Source organism: Rhipicephalus microplus, chromosome X (assembly GCF_043290135.1).
Source record: "Rhipicephalus microplus isolate Deutch F79 chromosome X, USDA_Rmic, whole genome shotgun sequence".
Lineage (NCBI taxonomy): Eukaryota > Metazoa > Arthropoda > Arachnida > Ixodida > Ixodidae > Rhipicephalus > Rhipicephalus microplus.
In genome coordinates, this window is record NC_134710.1 from 468,547,167 (window position 1) to 468,568,539 (window position 21,373).

At 45.4% G+C, this 21,373-nt stretch overlaps 1 protein-coding gene across 7 annotated transcripts in view; it reads right to left on the reverse strand.

Moving 5' to 3' along the window:
- LOC119160822 (organic cation transporter protein) overlaps positions 1 to 21,373 on the reverse strand; it is a 314,044-nt gene that overhangs the window by 122,535 nt on the left and 170,136 nt on the right. For all 7 annotated transcript variants that reach the window (XM_037413072.2, XM_075880783.1, XM_075880781.1 and 4 more), the window contains one exon: positions 10,613 to 10,760. In XM_037413072.2, coding sequence (XP_037268969.1) covers positions 10,613 to 10,760 — 148 coding nt within the window. The remainder of the gene's footprint in view (positions 1 to 10,612; positions 10,761 to 21,373) is intronic.

Below are 21,373 nucleotides of genomic sequence, written 5' to 3' on the forward strand. Positions count from 1 at the left end.
CGCTCCTGTCCGGGTGTTTCGCGCTGTTAACCACTTTCTGGGTTGTCCCTTCGTACTGCTAGTTCGCATCGTATTCATCCCACAGCAGGGTGCACAGCTCGCCTTGTCATTCAGGACGTTCTGTATATCGCCCAATTCATCATCATTCCGCCACGCTCTCATGATGTCATCCTAGGATGGCATTTTCTCTCTCAGTACGCCGCCGTCATTCATTGTGCCTCCGCCGAAATTGAACTCTCACCCTTATTGCATTTGACCCCAGAAGACAGTCCCTCGAAACTAAGCAAGATTCTCGTGAAAGACCATGCCATAGTGCCTCCAAGCTCGACGACGGGTGTATCGGTCTACTGCGCCGGTCTCTCCGACACCATTGCACTCGTTTGACCATCCGACCGTGCTTGCAGAAAGAAAGAGCTGCTAGTACCTTTCGCAACCGTGCAAATCACCCAGCGCAACGCCGCTATTTTTGTGACCAACCCATCCCCGTACACTGTTAGCTTGGTTAGAGGAGAATGTCTCGGCAGAGGGGAACCAGTTGACGACGCACAAGTCCTGGACGTACCCGATGACTCGCGTTGTCTCAATTCGCTTACCATCAGTGCTGTTTCCACTTCTGTTCCTTTTGTATTTGGCCCCTACAATGATGACAACCTTACGTCGGTACAGCGTTCCCAGCTTCTGGACCTGTTGCAAGAATATCGTTCTTCCTTCGATGTCGCGCGAAGTTGTCTTGGTCGCGCGTCTACTGTTACGCAACGTATCGACACTGGTGCCCGTGCACCATTATGACAACATACATACCGCGTATCGCCTGCTGGACGTAGGGAAAGAACGAGCAGGTTGACGATATGCTCCGACGCAACGTTATTCGGCCCTCGGACAGTCCAAGCGCGTCTCCTGTTTTTGTTACGAAGAAAGATGGTTCTTTGCGGTTCTGTGTGGGCTACAGACGGCGATATAAGATCACTCGCAAGGATGTTTACCACTGCCGCGCATCGATGACGCAATTGATAGCCTTCACGGAGCCAAATTTTTTTCTTCTCTCGATCTGCGCTCGGGGTACTGGCAAGTACCCATGGCTGATGACGCTCGACCGAAGACTGCCTTAATCACACCCGACAGCTTGTACGACTTCAACGTCATGCCTTTTAGTCTATGTAATGCACCTGCGAACTTTAAGCGCATGATGGACACCGTTCTGCGCAACTTGAAATGGTACATGTGCTTGTGTTACCTCGACAATGTCCTAGTCTTCGCTCGGGATTTCTCCACGCATCTACAACGTCTTAAAGAAGTTTTCGCATGCTTGAGCAATGACGGCTTGCAACCAAATGTGAAAAAGTGCCGCTTTGCAGCGTAGAACCTTACCATCCTAGGGTACGCCATGTCCAAGGATGGTATTTTTCCTGACCCAGCCAAGCTTCGGGCCGTGGCCGAATTCCCCAAACCTGCGTCCGTCAAATAACTGCGTAGTTTCGTGGGCCTATGCTCATACTTCCGACGTTTCATACGAAACTTTGCCACGATCATATCACCACTGACGAAGCTCCTTGGAAGTAACGGGCCCCTTAATTCGTGGTCATCAGAGTGCAACGACGCGTTCGCAAAGCTTCGCCATTTGTTGATATCTCCTCCTATTCTACGCGACTACAACCCTACGGCCCCAACGGAGGTGCACACGGACGCCAGCGGTGTAGGCCTCGGCGCTGTCCTGATGCAGAGCGAACCTGGATTCCCTGAATATGTCGTAGCATATGCAAGCCGTATGCTCACGAGAGCTGAGACAAACTACACCGTCATGGAGAAAGAGTGCCTGGTGATCGTCTGGGCCCTTACAATGTTTCGACCTTATTTGTATGGTCGCCCATTCGATGTCGTCACCGACCATCATGCACTATGCTGGCTGTCATCATTGAAGGATCACTCAGGCCGTGTTGCCCGTTGGGCTCTTCACTTACAAGACTACGACATCCGCGTGCTGTACCACAACGGACGCCAGCATGCTGACGCCGATGCCCTCTCGCGCTCCCTTCTGCCTGAAGATGACGTGCTCTGCTCAGTATCCTCGGTTGCTGTTTCTGCCATTAATGTTGACATCATCGCTACCGAACAGCTAAAGGATACTTGGATCGCCCCGCTGATCGACTTGCTCTCTGATCCGTCCGCAACGCCATCCACGCGTGCCTTCCGTCGTCGAGCTCACCATTGTGCCATTCGTGACGGCCTCCTACACCGACGCATTTACGACGCCGATGGCTGGCATTGGTTACTCGTGATACCCCGCAGTCTGAGGTCGAATATATGTGAATCCTTCCATTCTGATCCGCAATGAGCGCACTCTGGAGTATTCAAAACCTATCATCGCATACGGCAATGCTACTTCTGGCACGGGATGTACCACTACGTGCAGCAGTTCGTTCGCTCCTGCCTCGCTTGTCAACGCCGCAAACCATCAGCACACATGTCGCAAGCCAATCTGCAACCGTTACCTTGCCCTGACCGTCCGGGGTGCATAGGTATCAATTTGTACTAACCACTTCCTCTGACGTCAGCTGGTAGCCACTGGGGCATCGTCGCCGTAGATCATTTAACGCGATACGCCGAAACCACCGCTCTCCCTACGGCTACTGCGCGTGATGTTGCGTCCACCGCAAAACTACTGCTTACCACCCGCAGACGAATGGTATCACCGAACGCTTCAACCGCGCCCTCGGCGACATGCTTTCGACGTACGTCGCCGCCAACCCCACGAATTGGGATACTATATTGCCCTTCGTCACCTACGCCTACAACACCGCCCCTCAGAGCACAACCGGGTTTTCACCTTTCTTCTCGCTGTACGGAAGGCGCCCGTCACACACCATCGACACAATACTCCCGTACACGCCGGATTCATTTGAGTGTGCACCTGTTTCTGAGACAGCCAGGCTTGCTGAAGAGTGTCGCGAGCTTGCCAAGACTTTTACAAAGCATGAGCTAGAGCGGCAGAAGAGTATTCGTGATGACTGCGCCACTTCTGAGCCCACGTTTCTTCCTGCAGTTCCCTCGTATGGCTCTCAATCCAAACCTCTGGAACTGGCCTTTCTTCCAAACTACTCCCGAAATACGAAGACCCGTACCGTGTAATCAAGCGCACACCTCCGGTCAACTATCTGATAAAACCAATTGAACAATTTTTGGACATGCGCCGTTGCGGGCGCGACATAGTCAACGCGGAGCGCCTGAAGGCTTATTATGACCCACTCATAGTGACAAGCTGTTAAGTCGCCAGGCGGCTCCCTCTTCGACCCCGGGGTAATTGTAGAGAAGCCTCCGAACACTGCAATGGGTCAAACTCTCAAGTGCTTTCTAGGGGGTCTAACCAAAAAGGACGCTGCTCGCACTGAGAGTCGGTGCTTGGCCGTTATTTCACCAATGAGTATGCTCGCTGTGTGCCAGCTAATAAACGCCCTAACAATGCCAACACAGGTGTTCAGGTCGAGTTGTTTGGCTCAAACCTTGGTCTCGCAGATCATCCCAACCTCGAGTAGGGTGGTCAGATTGGTGGTAGCGTGGGTGTCGACAGCAACGAGGTTGCGCCAGAAATTTACCCGCACTCGTTTGGTGGCTGGAAACCCCGAAAGGATGGCGGCGATTGCATCCCTAGACACAGCGAGGAAGTTGGCCTTCTGCCCGATGGGCCGAAAGACAATGGGGGCAGCACATTCATTCGGAGAAAGGTCGCCAACGACGTGGGGACCGTCAGAACGCGGGGCGTGCTTGGGGGCACGCCACGCTCACTGGAGGCGGACGCCGTCTGCTCAGCGGCCGCAGTAGTTGAAGGACGAGATGCGGAGGTGTTGCTGCCAGGGGGGATCCCTCGCAGATAGCCACGGCAGTGGCAGGAGATGAGGAAGCTCCGGTGTGCACCTTCACTTTGCTCGAAGCCGGGGAGAGGGCGGCAGTGTGATGGCTGCTGAGTTTCTGCGGCTGGGTTTTCTTGGAGCGTGCTGGCTTGGATTGTGCCTGCTGCTGCTGTGTTGGCACTGACGATGTCGAGGCTGCCACGATGGCATCCTGCTGTGGTGTTTTCTTCCAGTTGCCTCGCTGAGGCGCCATATGTAGCTTTTAAAAGAGCTACGCACTAAGAGCACGGAGCAAAGATCGGGGTAAGGACGGGATCGCAAAAAAAAAACACGCGTCCTTTTCAGTTGAAATCTCGTCGTCCTTCATCCCATGGCAACACAAACGCGCTTGTGGCTAAAACGTAGTGCTCTAGCTGCAACGGCAAGAGCCACCGGAAGTGATAAAATAAATCCCCTCCTTCGGAGTGGTTTATCCAGAAGTGTCTTTTTTATTGCTAAACAATCTGCATGTTCGGAGGAAATTATGCAGAACGCGGAGTAGCAAAACTACGGGGTAAAAAACAAAGCTTCGCGAATGCTGTGGCGACGAATGGGCATGTCACTGTTTGTTTCAAAAAGTAACACAAAAGCGAACAGGTTTTAGTGTTTGAGCGAGACGTGATGGTGTCCGAAGGGACCGTGCCGTCATCGTCGCCCTTTACAAGGTGAAGCGAAACATGAAACGGAGCAGTGGCGTCCCTGGCCGAAATCATAGCGCGTTCTCTTTCCCGCTCACGCCTCAAGCTCTTAGCATGAATGGCGCGAGCGGCAATCATGATAATCGTGATGAGCGATGATGATGCCGCCAATTTCAAGCAAAGAACTTCGCTAGACTCGGTGGCTGAAAATCTCCGTGGCACGAAGCCGCAACAAGCGAGCTTGCCACCCAGTCTCTAACCACAATTACCACCGCAAGTGGTCATGGAGTCATCGATATTTCTAAATGCTCGGAGCATTTTCCAGGTACGCTAGTAGTGGGCACTCACCAATAATATCCTAAGTGTGAAATGATTATAGCTTACCGGGACAGTAATGAAGTAAGCATCTTGCATTGCGCACACCTGACGCACGCATTTGGTTGATTGATTTGTGGGGTTTAACATCCCAAAGCCACCATATGATTGAAAGACACCGTAGTGGAGGGCTCCGGATATTTCGACCACCTGGGTTTCTTTAACGTGCACACAAAGACGCACACATTTAGCCATGAGTTGACGAAAGACGGGCAGCAAAGCGCTCATTAACGGGGAAAACATGGCCGCTTTCATGCAGGTTTTTCCAGTCATTCATCGAGGCATCACGGAAGAATGTCCCCCTACGATTTGAATCCTTCTCGAAGAACTGACGCGCCGGCCACAGGTGTTTGCGCCATCTAAGCTAACGCGTCATCTATTTTATCAATGCCAGCCAGATGTTCACCACCCTCTACTCTAGCTCTTTCCTGCTCTCGCCCATCCCCAAGCCTTGGCGTGTGCTTTACAGTCATGGCGAAGAGAGCCCCTCATACAGCGCCTCACGGCTGCTGTAGACAGGAGCATTTTTTCGATAAGTTGTACCAATAGGCGTGGGGTGGCGCTTTGAAACCCTTTTGATTATCATGCTGGGCTGTCCGGCTGGTCGTTGACGAGACGCGGCGTTTGCTGCTGGTGCGTGTTCATTCCGCTTGCAGTGACATGGTGCAACGTGCGCTGCCGAAGACAGCGTTGCTGAATGCACCTGCTCAAAAAAAAAAAAGAAAAACAACGGGTGTCGTGTGACACTGATTTGATATGCCATTTCGGCGCGCCTAATCGGCGTTGCGGTTCTTTAGCACAAAATTGAATGTCAGTAATAAATGAGAGTTTAGAGTTCGTTATTACAGCTATAACTTCTTTTGAAGCACTTTTTGCACAGGTTGCAATACATGCTATCAGCATCTGTAACATCACAGAAATTTGATGCCAGAATCATAAGGTGACGTAGCCACCTTAATTTTAATGCGAAATCTTTCTTTGCAAACTTCTTACACAACGAGCATATCTATCTATCTATCTATCTATCTATCTATCTATCTATCTATCTATCTATCTATCTATCTATCTATCTATCTATCTATCTATCTATCTATCTATCCATCCATCCATCCATCCATCCATCCATCCATCCATCTATCTATCTATCTATCTATCTATCTATCTATCTATCTATCTATCTATCTATCTATCTATCTATCTATCTATCTATCTATCTATCTATCTATCTATCTATCTATCTATCTATCTATCTATCTATCTATCTATCTATCTATCTATCTATCTATCTGTCTGTCTGTCTGTCTGTCTGTCTATCTATCTATCTATCTATCTATCTATCTATCTATCTATCTATCTATCTATCTATCTATCTATCTATCTATCTATCTATCTATCTATCTATCTATCTATCTATCTATCTATCTATCTATCTATCTATCTATCTATCTATCTATCCATCCATCCATCCATCCATCCATCCATCCATCCATCCATCCATCTATCTATCTATCTATCTATCTATCTATCTATCTATCTATCTATCTATCTATCTATCTATCTATCTATCTATCTATCTATCTATCTATCTATCTATCTATCTATCTATCTGTCTGTCTGTCTGTCTGTCTGTCTGTCTGTCTGTCTGTCTGTTGTATCACCCAGTCCGAGCACGCGCTTCCTGTCCGACTCCGACTGCGCGTCTCAGCGACCCCGATGCGCGTCCCATGTGGCGCACACGTACGCCTCTCGCGTTGCTGCAGAACGCAGACCGTGTTAGCAGAGCTCACCGATGACTGTCTCTTGCAAGGCTATGTTATTCTTCTGCCAGTCATAACACCACACATTCTCGCCTGTCCACGAAAAAGAAAGAAATTCTGCCTACGCCCCTGGTCAGCGGTGCCATATTTCCGGCAGTCTGGGAAAGTGACAATTTCTAAACTCATAAAAAGCTACGGAACGATGCACAGTTAAAAAAAGCGTGTGTAATATAACCGATTCCATTCCGCTGCTGAAGCGAAGGCAGCTTCCCTGCTATTTGGACCAAACCAACTACACGCACTAATTGGTGTTCATCAACAATGCCCCTGGTTACATCAACGTGACAACGTATGGTGCATGATACGTTTAGCGATAACCAACTATCAGGGGCAGGACCACTGCCAAATGCGACTAAACTTCTGTGTGGTGCCCGAATGCTGTCGATCCCTCAAGCACCACTCTAGAATACCGCTGGCACAAAGAGCGCCGCGTAGCGCATACAGAGAGATCTACCGAAAAAGAAGGGCGAATGAGGAAATCTGACAGATGCGCTATAAAGAGGAGGGAAACAGCTTCTACCGAGTCTCCGGGCAAGGACAGGGATGTTCCCTTCGATGAGCGCATGGCGCAAGCAGCACTGCCCCTCAAGCAGCGTCGCACAACAACTCCTTGAACCAAGGGGAACCAACGGCGTCCATCCAGGTGCGAGCGTTTGCACTGGCATTGATTAAATAGAGGCGGCGCTGCCTAAGCTAACAAAGCAGTAAGGTGCTGCCGTTTGCTTAACGTTGTGCTGCCGCATCATATGTGGCGCTGCACCACGTGGCTTTCAAGGTACCCCCTATAGGTCCCAAATGGAATGTACACGTGTATACATACTCCTACACTGTAAACAGAAATAAGCGGAGATGGGAGTAAATGACTTGTTCTCTAGCGCACGCCCCGATGGGGGCTTTATAAACACCGTCCAGAGGGAGTAAAACTTTACGTTCCATCGGTAGAGAGTTTTGGCATGGTGCCAGGGGGTTTTCATTTACATCCATCGGGGAACTTTTTCAAGTCAATATAGGAGAAAATTTTTACATCAATCGAGAAAACAATTTTGTCAGCAGCCGTACCATGTGCAAGCGTAACTTTAATTGCATCACCTTGGAAGCACACAGCAATGATTACAGTACATAAATGTGCACACAACGTTCACGCGATGTTACAAAACTCACACTCACCACAGCTTGCCACCCGCGCTGCACACCTACGATTCAGTCACAGGGTGTATATAGATACCATATTCTCACCTCCCATGTAGCCCTGGAGGGATCCTTTTTTGCTAATAATTAAGCAATAAACATGCACTGCGTTGGTATAAAGTTGCGGTGGCCTGATGTAAGCACTTCAGCACTCATGTCTTTTATCTTAAGTCTGTCTAATATTCAATATTGTTTACCTATAGCGATTGGGGTTTATCACTTGGTGCTCTGTCGTACGGGCTGTATTTACATTAGCAGTACTCGTGTGTGAATCCGCAAAATGCACTGAATCGTAGGCCCATGTACTCAGATTTGGGTGCACGAAAAAAAACCGCAGCCCGGAGGGCTGCGGTTTTTAATTTCTGGAGCCCTCCACTACAGTGTCTCTCATAAACATATGATTGTTTTGGGACGTTAAGCCCCACAAATCAATCAATCAATCAATCAATCAATCAATCAATACATCAATGAAATGCACTGAATCATACACAAAGCCCGAGCGGCCATGAATGAAGCCATCAACAAGGCGTATTCAGCAGCTCCAGCGACGAAGCGAGGTAGACCACCGCTAAGTACGGAACGGTGATTCGATGAATGACCGCTGGCGATCACAAAATGCTTGCTGATGTGTAGTTTACGCCTCGTTATTTTTCCCATGCACAGCAATAGGTGTCCGCTATCCACGAATTTTAAGCTATGGATGATAAACTTAAACGAATGAGATGGTTCGCTGTCGCGGTTCCTGTTGCTCGCCTGCATTGCATGGGCATGCATGCCTTACGCTGTTTCTGCGTGTCTACACCTCGTTCGGCGCTCGCCTTCCAGTTAGTCATTTCACAGCTTCGGTCGCAAGGCGCACAAGACTGTTATTCATCCCAGCAGACTTTATTTTTTGAAAAACACATTCTTTGCCTCGCCGGTGGTCAGTGCTAGCTCATAGAGCTCGCCACGGCGGCCAACGCGCAGTGCGAGTTCACGACGACGCCGGCTTGATACTGACGGCATAACGAGATTTTATTACCGCTTAGATGTCGCAGCCGGTAAAATACTGGCGACACCCCGAAAAGCTACCATCGTTGGAGACGGGAGGAGTGCGTCGCCGGCGCAACTTTAACACTGGGTTCCGGGAAGCCTGCCGTGGTCGAGCGAAGCCTACTTCGGACCGCTTCGAAGTTTCAGAGTGAAACTCCAGGAGCAATCGGTGACGATTGTACTCCGCCTCGTTAGGCGCTCGCCTTGTAGTTGGTCATTTGACAGCAGCGGTCGCAAAGCGTAAAAGACTGTTATTCACCCCAGCAGCATTTATTTTTTTGTGAAACACATTCTTTGCCTCGCCGGTGGTCGGTGCTAGCTCGTAGAGGTCGCCACGGCAGCCGGCGTACAGTACGAGCTCGCTACGACGCCGGCTTGATACCGACGGTATAGCGAGGCCTTCTTACCACTTAGATGTTGCAGCCAATGTGACACTCCGAGAAGGGACCATCGGCGAAGATGGAGTGAGCGCTTCGTCGCCGCAACCTTCACACCGGTTGCCAGCCAGCCTGCCGTGGTCGAGCGAAGCCTACGTCAGACCGCTTTACGTTGAAACTCCAGGAGCAAGCGCTGCCGATCATGACAGCTTAATTTTGCTACCATTAAATTATTCTTCTTAATTTATTGTAACTCGGCCCTTTGAAGTGCGTAATTCATGGTGTTTAGTTGAGGAATTGGACCGATGTGCAGCGTGGTTCAACGGTGCAAAATATATTGAAATGATCGCAGTGAACACTAACCGGTCATTGCAATTCTTCGCTGCACTGATAATTTCATTGCCTATCGACAGATGCTCACATGGTTAACCACACAAAGCACTGGTGTTTCACATCGATGTGCAAACATATGCCAGCACACACACACACACGCACACACACACACACACACACACACACACACACACACACACACACACACACACACACACACACACACACACACACACACACACACACACACACACACACACACAAGTAACGTGCAAAACGGGCTTTTAAAGCTACCATAGACAGCTTGTAATCACATGACTTGAAACTCCCTGGGGAGTTTAGCAAGGTCATGTCATTCATTAACTCTGTCATTAAGCAGGGGGCGTTTTACGACATGTGCTGAGTTCACTCCCTACCTGGGAGTAAATATTTGGGGCAGGGGAGTTTTGTGGGCTAATGTGCTAGAGAAACTCCATCTCGGCTAACTTTTGCTTACAGTGTACAATGGCTCATGAAGTGTGCGTGTCGCGAAAACCCGTGTACACGTATGTGGCGTTGACGTTGTGTGCATAACTACCCAATGACATATCGCAGTGTTGATGCTCGTGAATCGGACCATTAAACAAACGGGTGATCAGGGAGGCGAAATGATCACGGCTACTACAGTTTTGTAGTTAGTAGCCATTATTAGGTGCGTTCGTAACGACGGAGGTAGTATCGCTTATTAACCTCCGCATTAACAACTGCACTTTGTAACCGGTTACTATACATATGTGACAAGTAGTTAGTAAACCAAATTTCAAAGGTACTAGAACCTTGTTTTCAATAGTCTATATCACAAAGAATTTTGTTGGCCTAATCACGTATGAGTGAATGAAACACCAATGAAGTGGCACTTTTCGAGCTTTTTTCCCACTGTTCGTCACCATAAGTAAGGCCTGAGAAGCACACGACACATTTTAGCTCACCGATTTTGTCAAGAGGACGAGGCTGTTCATGGTCTGGTCCATGTCGGGCACCGGACGTCGATTGATCCTCAAAATGCGAACCATAGACTGCTCAGCGCGCTCAATGCGACCTTTCGTGAGCAGCCAACGTGGAGATTCTTGCAGAAAACTGCACGAAACAAGCAAAAGAGCATGCTTTTAGAACTCTCTCGATTTGCAGTGTTTCGCGTGCTAGGTAGTAAAAAAGATTGCGAAAAGAAGAGCACGCGCAAACTCTTTCTGTTTATTATAGGCCTGAAGAACTGAATAAATCAGATAACTATAGAACGGCGAGCTCATACACAGATGATATGCCTAAACACACGAGCGCATGCTGCAAGGCGCCTTCTCTTCATTGGAGAGGCTAAGTGAAGGACCACTACGGCGGACAGATGCGTCCTTTGATAGAACGTAAGCTTGAAATACCGAGTGGCCATTTCAATGACCACTTTCTTAGATAATGTCTCACCTACAGGCGAGGACCACAAGTGCATGCATTACAACGGTCGGCTAAATTGGTCTGTTTATTTTTCTTTACATTTGGAGATGCGCTCTCACTGTATATTAGACAGTGTCTCATTTGGCTCTTTTCGCAGTTCAGTGCAATTTCGTGCGGTATTCGGACAGTGCATTTGACTAATAAGCTCACATGGCTTTTGTCGAGCTGTTCATCCCCCCAAATGTGCGAGCAAAGGTTCATTCGGCTTCTCAGTGGCCGGACAAAGAAGCCAACGACAATTTTCGACAGCGCTGATGCAGCTCAGGGTGATAACCCTGGCTGAGCTTGAGATCACAATCTTGGGTTTTTACCAAAAGAAGTAGACCTACCACCCTAAATTGGCCCTCAGTAGGCAACCTTAGCCATTTTATACAGAAACACCACGCGAGAAAATGTTACTGGTGTGGGTGGTGGCGTTGCTTTGAATCGTTCAATGATTCGTTCACATCGACAACTTTCAAGACAAGCACGCTAGAGGAATGACAAAGGTAAAAACAGAGACAACCGCAGATATTCAGTTAAACATACATAGTGAAATTCTACACACACACCCACCCACACACACACACACACACACACACACACACACACACACACACACACACACACACACACATGCGCGTGGTTTATTTTGATGTTTCTGCCAAAGTCTGGCCTTCATCAGGATTGAGGGTACAGTTTGTTGGTGCTCAGCTTTATACAATCTTATATGAGAGGAGAGAGAGAGAAGAAAAGAAAGAAAAAGAAAAAATGGCCCCGTATCTGGTGAACTGGTGAATAGTACTCTAGAGGCGCTGCATGCCTCCAGAATACCAGAATGCCTCGAGCGTGCAGCGGAGGCGAACGAGCGCGTCAAGTGACGTCACACGTAAAACATCAGCGCTCTTTGGCAGTTATTTTGGGAAACAAAGCGCGCGCGCCTTGCGCGCCCGTCTCGCAGGAGATAAGGTGTAGAACGCAAGGTGGCAGCTAGGTGCCACCACCGTGTTGTCTTAGCAAAGCGTTGGAAACACTTGCCTTTTCGTTCAAGCGTTGCATGGTCAGCGCAGCATGATAAACGCTACGGTCCTTAGAATTACTTATGTATGCCTTTTCTAGTAAAAAATACACATACATAATATTACCGTGTTGTTCTGGTGTTTGAGATATGCGCAATTATTGCTTTTTAATTGAAAACCACGCAAGTATGAACGCTAAACTTTGAGCAATATTGGTGGGCACTGCGGATGGGGTCGGCCATTTGGAGAATCGTTTGGCCACTTTGGTGCCTTTTAGGGTACCGTTAAGAGCGGACAAACAGACAAACGTACAGACAGAAAGAGCAAAATTTTTGTGTCAAAGGTCCCTAAAAGAGACTGTCGTCTTTAAAAAAGAAATGAGGATATGAGGAGGACTCCCCCGGCTGCCCCTTTCCACTCTTTCTCTTTTAACCTTCCCCCCCTACTATCTCCCTTTTCTCCCCCTTTCTCTTTTTTCTTTCTTCTTTCTTGCTTTTCCTTTTTTTTTGACTTTCACCTTTAGGATATCTGTGGTCTGCGTATCCTTCCTTCCACTAACGTATTGTTCCCGACCAGACGGCCCTGCATGGCTGTGGCGGTACGGTGTCCAAAAAAAAAAGAGCTTTTTTACGAAGTTCAAGCCTTAAACTACTGAGCTCTTCTTGAACATCTCGTGGTTAAAACAGGTGCGCCGCGTATTGCCGCAGAAGCTGGCAAGTGGGTGCAATGTCAATCCGGTCTGCTTCTGGATTACGTATGCAGTAGAGGCCTCCCGATTGTGCACAGGGTTGATGTTGGGCATGTCATGCTTGGCACGATTGATTAGATAGTAAGGTAGAAAGAGAAGCAGACAACAGCTGTACTTAGGAAGAGTAGTTACACTTGGAACTATCTTGAGTTGTCCAGTGCCTGTCACAGCTCAAGTGCCATGAACTAAGTTTTTATTGTCATTATTGCCGTTATTGTTTTCTAATGCATTAATTGCTGCAAATGTACCCAGATTCTCACTTGTTCCTCCATCGAAGGTGTTAGATCGGTGGATGAGGTATGACTCTCGTTGTTCACGTTCTCTGATAGAAATCTCGTTTATAAGAGCGTTACTGATAGTTTGTCGAATGCATGGTCGGAAAGGTTTAGATGTTTTGATAGAGGTAGACCTGGCCTCTGTGATTATTGAAACTAGTCCTAAAAGGTGTTTTTGTGTTTCCGATGTAATGCATACTGCACACGTTGCACTTGAGTAGGTATACCACATTAGAGGAATGGCATGTTAGGTTTCGTCGTATGTTAATCGAAAACTTGGATTGTGTGCTGGTTGCTTTGTCTGTTTCTCCCATTACTTTACGTACAAGACATCGTGACTTTAAACAAGGTCAGCATGAATTAATAGGGGTCGAAGTATTGATATCAGAGTGGACAAGTGTGTTTTTGAGGTAGGTTGCATGGTCGTCGGTAAATGGTGCTAGGAGTGGATGTGAATGCGCGTTTCAGACGATCACTTTGTTGCAAAGTGTTGTAATGTCGTTTAAGGATTTTGTTTGCAATGGGGAAGGTTGTGCTGTAAGTTAGACAGAGGTTTGTTTGTTGCGAGTCTCCTTACGGTGGTCACTTCATAAGTAAGTCAACACGCTTCAGTTATCTCGCTTTCAGAATGGCGTCATGAATTGCATGGGAGGGGGGGTATTTTCGTTTATCTAGCATAAGTTTTAGCCTCTGTGAGCTCGTATCAAAATGACCATCTCTTGAGCAGATTTACTTAAACCGCTGAGTCTGGCTGTATAGAATACTGTTTTTACAGTGGCGCGGGTGATCACTTTGGTAATAAAGGTATTATTGACGATCCGTTGGTTTGCGATATAGGGTTGTGGAAAGCTTGTCTTCTTCTATCGTTATGGTAATACCAAGAAAATTTACGATTGCTTGCGAGTAGGTGTGTCTGAAGTGTATGTTCAGATGTTCAGCGTTTTAAGTGCCGATAAAGTTCAGAAGTTCATCCTCGCTGTGGGCCCAAATATGAAAGATGTCGCCTATATTTTCTGTATAAGAGTGGTTTCCGGGAACTTTGTGCAAGAAATTCGGATTCTAGCTTTCCCATATATGTGTTGGTATAATTGGGGGCCATTTTGGTGCTAATGGCGGTCCCTCTGATTTGTCGAAAATACTCTCGGTTAATTTCAGGTAAGTTTATTTCTAGGACCATCCTCGTCAAAGTTGCCATGGCAGAGAAATCTGGGGTGTCAGGTTGTCTATGGTCTGTGTACATGTTTCGTAATGCAGCTATGTCGTCATTGTGAGGAACATTTGTATACAATGAGACACATGAAAAGTAACCCAATACGAGTTTTTCCGCACACGCAGACCTGCAATGTCTCGAGAAAAGAATGTGTGGTGCCCTTTATCTAAGACGTGAGGGTGCATGGAATGTGGCTAATTATTTTATCCACGTGCGCTGATATGGGTTCAGTTATTATACCAAGGCCTGATATGATTAGTCGACCTGAGTTACTGGGTTTATGAATTTGTGGCAGGATGTATAAGCGACCTTGACGATGGTATGCTGCTCGCATTAGTTTGTGGTCAGTGTTGGTTACCTTTTCCGCGTCCGACAGTTTCTTTAGTTCTGCTGATACGATACGTTTGAATTCGTCTGTAGGATCCCGTGGGAGACGTTCGTGAAATTTTGAGTCGTCTTGTTCGTAGTATGCTTCTTGTAACTAGTTTGTTGCAATAAAGACTGCAATTGCTTCTTTATTTTCAGCAGGTTTTACTGTTGTGTCTGTCCTAGATGCCAGATTTTTCATGTTAATTTTTTCATATTTTGTCAAGTTTTGTCGCTTTCCCTTCTGTCTGTGGTACTCGTGTGCTATATCTTTTTATACTGCGATGATATAATGTCCAGACACTTATATCAATTACTGCTTGGTGTACAATCATTTGTTTTACGACGGTGAATTGTTTCGTGGTTAGAAGGCGTTTCCAATGAATATTCGCGCAACCTTAAGCTTCTAACGAAGTTGTCGAGGTCTAGGAGCAAGTAGAATTCGTCAAAACATTTTTTGGTTGGGCAGAAGCTTAGTCCTCTAGATAGTAGTTCTTCTTCTTCAGGTGACAAACTTGTGTCCGATAGGTTTATAACCACAGTGTCAGAGGGTGTGTTCATAGATTGGTGCTCGTTTGTACAATTAGTAGGTTCCTGGATGGTGGTGTTGTAGTTGTAAACTTCGCCAATGTGAAAATCCCTAAACGACACATTAACAATCTCGAACGAAGTGAACGTCTGAAACGCGCATACCCATCCGCTCCTGGCGTCGTTTACCGATGACCATGCAACTTCAAAGACACACTTGTCCACTCTCAAATGAATACTTCAACACCTAATATTCATGCCATCCATGTTTAAAGTCACGATGTATTGTATGTAAAGCGATGCGACAAACATACGAAGCAACCAGCACACAATCCAAGTTTTTTATTAACATACGAGAAAACGTAACATGCCACACCTCTAACGTGGTATACCTACTCGAATGCAAAGTGTGCAGTATGCAGTACATCATAAACACAAAAACACCTTTTAGGATTCGTTTCAATATTCACAGAGTCCATGCGAAATCAGCCCCAAGTCTACCTTTATTGAAACATCTCAACCTTTCTGACCATGGATTCGACAAACTATCTGTAACACTCTTAGAGACGGGATTTAAATCAAACCGAGATCGTGAATAACGAGAGTCATACCTTATCCACCGATCTAACATCTTCGATGGAGGATTAAATTAGAATGCGGGTACACTTGCACGAATTAAAGCATTAGAAAACAATAGTGGCAATAATGACAATAATAACCTAGTTCATGGCACTGTGACGGACACTGGATAACTAAAAATACTTCCAAGGGTAACTACTCTTTCTAACTACAGCTGTTGTCTGTTTTTATTTCTACCTTACTATCCAATCAACTGTGTCAAGCATGACATGCCCAACAGCAATCCTGTGCACAATCGGGAGGCCTGTACTGCCTGCTTGATCCAGAAGTGGGCCAGAATTGACATTGCACTCGCTTGCCAGCCTCTGCGGCCATACGCGGCGCCCTTCTTTCAACGACGAGGTGTCCACGAGGTGCTGAGTAGATAAAGATTTAAGCTTCCTAAAAAAGCTCTTTTTCCCCACGTCAAAAAGCCAGAACCATGCAGTAGCCTCTGGTCGGGAACAAGACGTTAGTGAATGAAAGGATGGGCAGATTCCGAAAGTCCTAAAGGTGAATGTCAGAGAAAAAAACAGAAAAAAATAAAGAGGGAGAAACGAGAGAGGGAGGGGAAGCGTAAATGGGAAAGAGTGGATGGCGCGACCGGGGTAGTCAACCTCACATTCTCATTACTTTTTTTTCTTTCCTTCTCATCTCTCTTTTACTTATGATTGTATAAAGCTGTGCACCAATAAACTGTACCCTCAATCCTGATGAAGGCCAGACTCTGGCTGAAACGTCGAATTAAACCACGTTGTGACTGCTCACAGAGGATATACTTGACTACTTGCAACGCTACGGCCCCTCCACCACCATGTCTGCCTAGACAAGACCAGCCACAGGCGCACCTTTAGTCGAGCAGATCTCACGGAAGTTCTCTAAACATGCACCAACCTCAGCCATCATCATAAACTCGCAAACAAGTTATTTGTACCGGCATTTCAACCCGCTTGATAAGGCGACACCTGCAATCTTTTTAATCCGCGGAGCCTCCACATTCGACCTCGAGAAAGACCTGGCTGGCAAAGCACGATCTGTGACAACGCTTGTTTTCCACCTCGCTACGAGCGAGCTGGCGTCATGGGAATTAGACGAATCGCTACGACACCTTCGTAGCCTTGTAAACAACACGCTTCAAACACGCTAAGAACTTAAAAGACTCGTTGTTTAATGCGTGCTGCCCCGTTATCTCAGCCAACACCTGGAAAGATCGAACGAACAATTCGTGCGCCGCTTCAACCGGGACGCTCGTCGATTCAACGAGACAGTCAATGCCTCCTGCCGAAGACCCAGCAAGGTGTCATACATCGACTATCAATCCGAGCAGTTGCCGCCAAGGCGCTCTCTTGCTGCGGATGGACTTCATCCGAATTTTATGGGTGTCGCGTTGATTGCCGAAACCTTCAAGAGCTCACTCGGTCGTGGAGACCTTCCCGCGGAACAGAAGAAAAGCTAAAAAACTTCTAGTAAATGTTCGAAACGGATAGTTAAAAAGTGTAAAAGAAGTCTTGTTGAGATTTTATTTAAACCTAAGCAGTTTGAGAACCTCCTGCTGCTGTGCTAACGCCACGTTATTATATGTCCAGAAAACTTCTAGCAAGAATTCTAAATAAAACGTTTTTCTAGATTTTTGAAAAACACATTTGTGAACATTTACTATACTTTATTTATTAGAAGCCTAGTAAACGTCTTGCCAAGATTCTAAAAAGACTTCTGCTAGATCTTTTAACACCTTTTTAGACATTTATTTTTTTTTGCAAACCAGCTTGTTGAGCGTTTCCCGAGGTTCATTTGTTGCATCTTGTCAGCGTTTTGCAATCGGTGCATTTAGCTGTTCACTGTCGAGAGTGACAAGTAGGAACAGCAGCATAATTTGTCATGGAATTGATTGCTGGAACATTTCTAATCAACAAAATTGGTGCCCTATTTGTTGAAAGGATCAATTATTGACTGCCGCCTATCATTACGATATTCTGTTTTGCTTGGAGACAAGACGGGCTTTCAAACGTCAACTCATTTTCGTTTCTGGTGTTGCCTGGAATGCATTATACTGCACATCCAAAAGCAAATGCGAAATTTCAACAAATCTTGCTGCATACTTGTAACCTTTATTATACATAAGAATGACTGCACACTTTGTCCCAAAACACGCATGCTTTATAATAACTATATTTATACAAAGCAATTAACGTGCTGGCCAGATACTTGGTCCAGGAACATGCACACATACAAAAGGCACAAACTGTTTTCTTCGAGCAGACTTCTATCAGTGCAGCAAAAATTATCAGGCTAGCTTAGCAAACACATTATTGGTCCAGTAGAAAATACATGAAGGTAGAAAGTTTGTTACAGCCAAAAAGCAGCAGTCGAACAATTGATTTTTTTCTCACCCAGTGCGCTTCAATTTAGGTATCTTGGAACCGTAAGTAGTCGAAATTAATGGGTTTCTCCACAAATCAAATCTGTGTTTAACAATCAAGTAGTGGTTTGGGCAATACCCTGAATTCTAATTCCATCCCAAAATACTCGCGCAAAAGACACAGTGAACTAAAAAATGGTACAACATTCCAGAATGGGTTCTTCGCATATGCTGCAAACACCAAGGAAATTACGCAAACTAGAGGACAGCACCTTTATTTCAAAGATATCATATGCTTCGTGCTGATCAAGTCTATTACATGAAATTATTGCAAATCATAGACAGCAAAAAATTGTATGAGTCCAACGAAGGGGCTAGACAACACACTTATCCTATCCGCCAAATCTTACGCCGTACACAACGAACACGAACAAATTATGAGAAACAAACTTTTACCCATCAAACAACTTGCGTATTAAACAAATTAGAACATACGCTTAATTTTGATTGTACAAAAAAGCATTTAAGGTACAAGTTAAAGAAGTGCTAATGCAGGAAAACATACTTTTTGATAGATCCTGAAAATACTGATGCTAGTAATGGTAGTAGTCAGGCGATGGAAATCTTGTACTGCATGTATGTTAATAACTATAAAATATAATGGTATGTATCACATGTCTCTAATGTTCTAGTCTGACTCTTTCCTGAGTGATTCTGACTCTTTCCAGCCAGATTCAATGTAACATGATATGTTTTGGCAGCTATCTTTTCTTTGTTGCTTCTTTTGTTCATGAAGGACTGATGGTGCGAAAGCTGTTTTTTATTTTATTTATTTTTGAAGTACGAACTGTGTACAAAGGTGTTGGGTCCTTTGTCAGGCTATATGCCTTTAGCCCCAACATCCTTTTGTTTCTTGTGTCTTGTACAAGAAAACAATAAAACAAATTTTGAAATTGAAAAAAATGACAATGCCTTCTGTCAGTCATCATTAACAATGTTAAATATGGTTAGGTATCACTGTAATATATCACATATGGTTAGGTATTGGCAAAGATAGGTATGATTAAGTATGACAGAAAATCACTTTATTGCACTTACAGCAATGAATTCGAGAAGACAATGAACTAAGGTTACAAAAACATTAAAAGAAAATATTTTGTCAAAATTACAGTGAAAATAAAACCATTGATCTGCGACAGCCTTATTGCAATGCAAAATGTTCAATTTTAAGTGACTAACTGCAGATAACACAAAAATTAAACATGTCATAAAACCTAAGGAAGCAGCACTGACACATTCAGAGACGTGTTTTGTGCTTGCAATAAATTCAGCACTAAGAACACAAAAATGCCTTTGCAGATAAGGTATGTGTCCTGGGGGACACAAAGTATGACAATAATGCTGTCAGCTGCCCAATCAACTAAGCATACCAAAATTTTGGTGCCTACAATAAGTGGGCACATTTGCACAGAAAAGTTTGTAGCAGTCGTGTTTTTACACACTCCCACTTGGAAACATTCTTCTACCATGTCTATACTCTGAGATATTCCACTCGGAAGTTTATTGTGCTTTCCATGATTACGCCTGCAAGGCAGTGATGATCAGCAAAACAACTCCCTGGTAGGACGAGCAGTCAGTGCTTGCTATCATCAGCCTGTAGTAAAAAGGTAACCATTATAATATTTGTCTTTGGCTTCGACCCTTGATCAGATTAAATGCGGCCCCTCAGGGAGTAGTATAGCCGTGTGCTAGTTCTCACTGTCCTGCATGTAAAATGATGCAAGCCACAACTAAACTTTCCAGCGGGATATCTGAGCACAGGCAGGCCAGAATTCTTCGGACCTATGTATAAATGTGACTGGCTCAAAATTTTTAATACGTGCATGGCCGCTTGCTGCATTCACTAATAAGTTCTTTATTGAATATTATTCAAGGGCACGGCTGACAGTGATAATTATTGTTGCACATTGTGTTTCCCTGAGCACTTAGCTATCTGCAAAGGTGTCTTTAACGCACAACTTACAGCACTGAATTTTTAATGAAAAACAAAAAGCCTAATATTTAACACCCTGAACATGCGAGATACATGAATACAGCAGTCATGTGGCTCAGTAAAGTTCCCTTTCCACAGGAAACAGAAGCCATGTGCAGCTGCTGTACATTCAGTTGCCAACTTTTCCGTGAGCTACTATTGATGACGGGTTTGTCCAGAATTCTTCACACTCAGTTCGTTTGAGGTGCAAGTATAAGCTGCGATGGAAACACCGAAAAAACTATTTAGTGACATGAGTAACTAATGTCTCTTAGCATAACTGGATTTGTCAGTATATTTAAATGATTTTGAACAATATGTCTTAAAAGAAGCAGGATGTACACAAACTAGAGCTGTTACCAGCAAATGTTTCTTGATGTTCTTGGCGAACACAGTTGCAACCTTATGAAAGAAAATGCAATTTCAACATTGAAGATGTGTCCAAAGCATGCTTGATTTGCGCTCGTTCATAGTGCGTTGAAAGCAAATTCAATGATACCACAACACATACATGATTATATGCACTTTCATCAAGTATCTATTGCAGGTAACCTATTTTATTGAACATGAATTTGATTTTGAATACAACTTATGTAGCTTTTTTCAGGCTGCTCATACTGGGACAATTACACGTATAAGGTCAGAAATTGGTGTCCCTAAATTATTATTGTGTGCTGCCAAATTATGTTGATCAGTTTCAATGAACCAGGTTAGATAAATGGCAGTACCCCTCCGTCAAGCATCACAGGCTGTCCAATGAAAAAAAAAACAAGCATACGAGGCAATCACCTTGAACCACACACCATCCCAATATGAAGCATGCAAGCTTCTGCAACAACCTCCGCGAACCAAAATCTTGGAAGATAATGACCGCGATTTAGAAATAAGATTTGTTGAAACTGATTTCTTAATTCCGATAATTCCTTCAGTGCCAATAGGTTGAAAACTTGCCGTCCATATCTATTGTTCTCAATTAAATGCTGTGTCCAATTTTAAAAGTTAGCAGCAATACGTGCATGACTTATGCATGCTTACCATGATATATGAAATTATTGCGAGTTTTTAGTGGCAAATAAGAGAGAGAGAGACGGCATTTATTTACAGAAACGT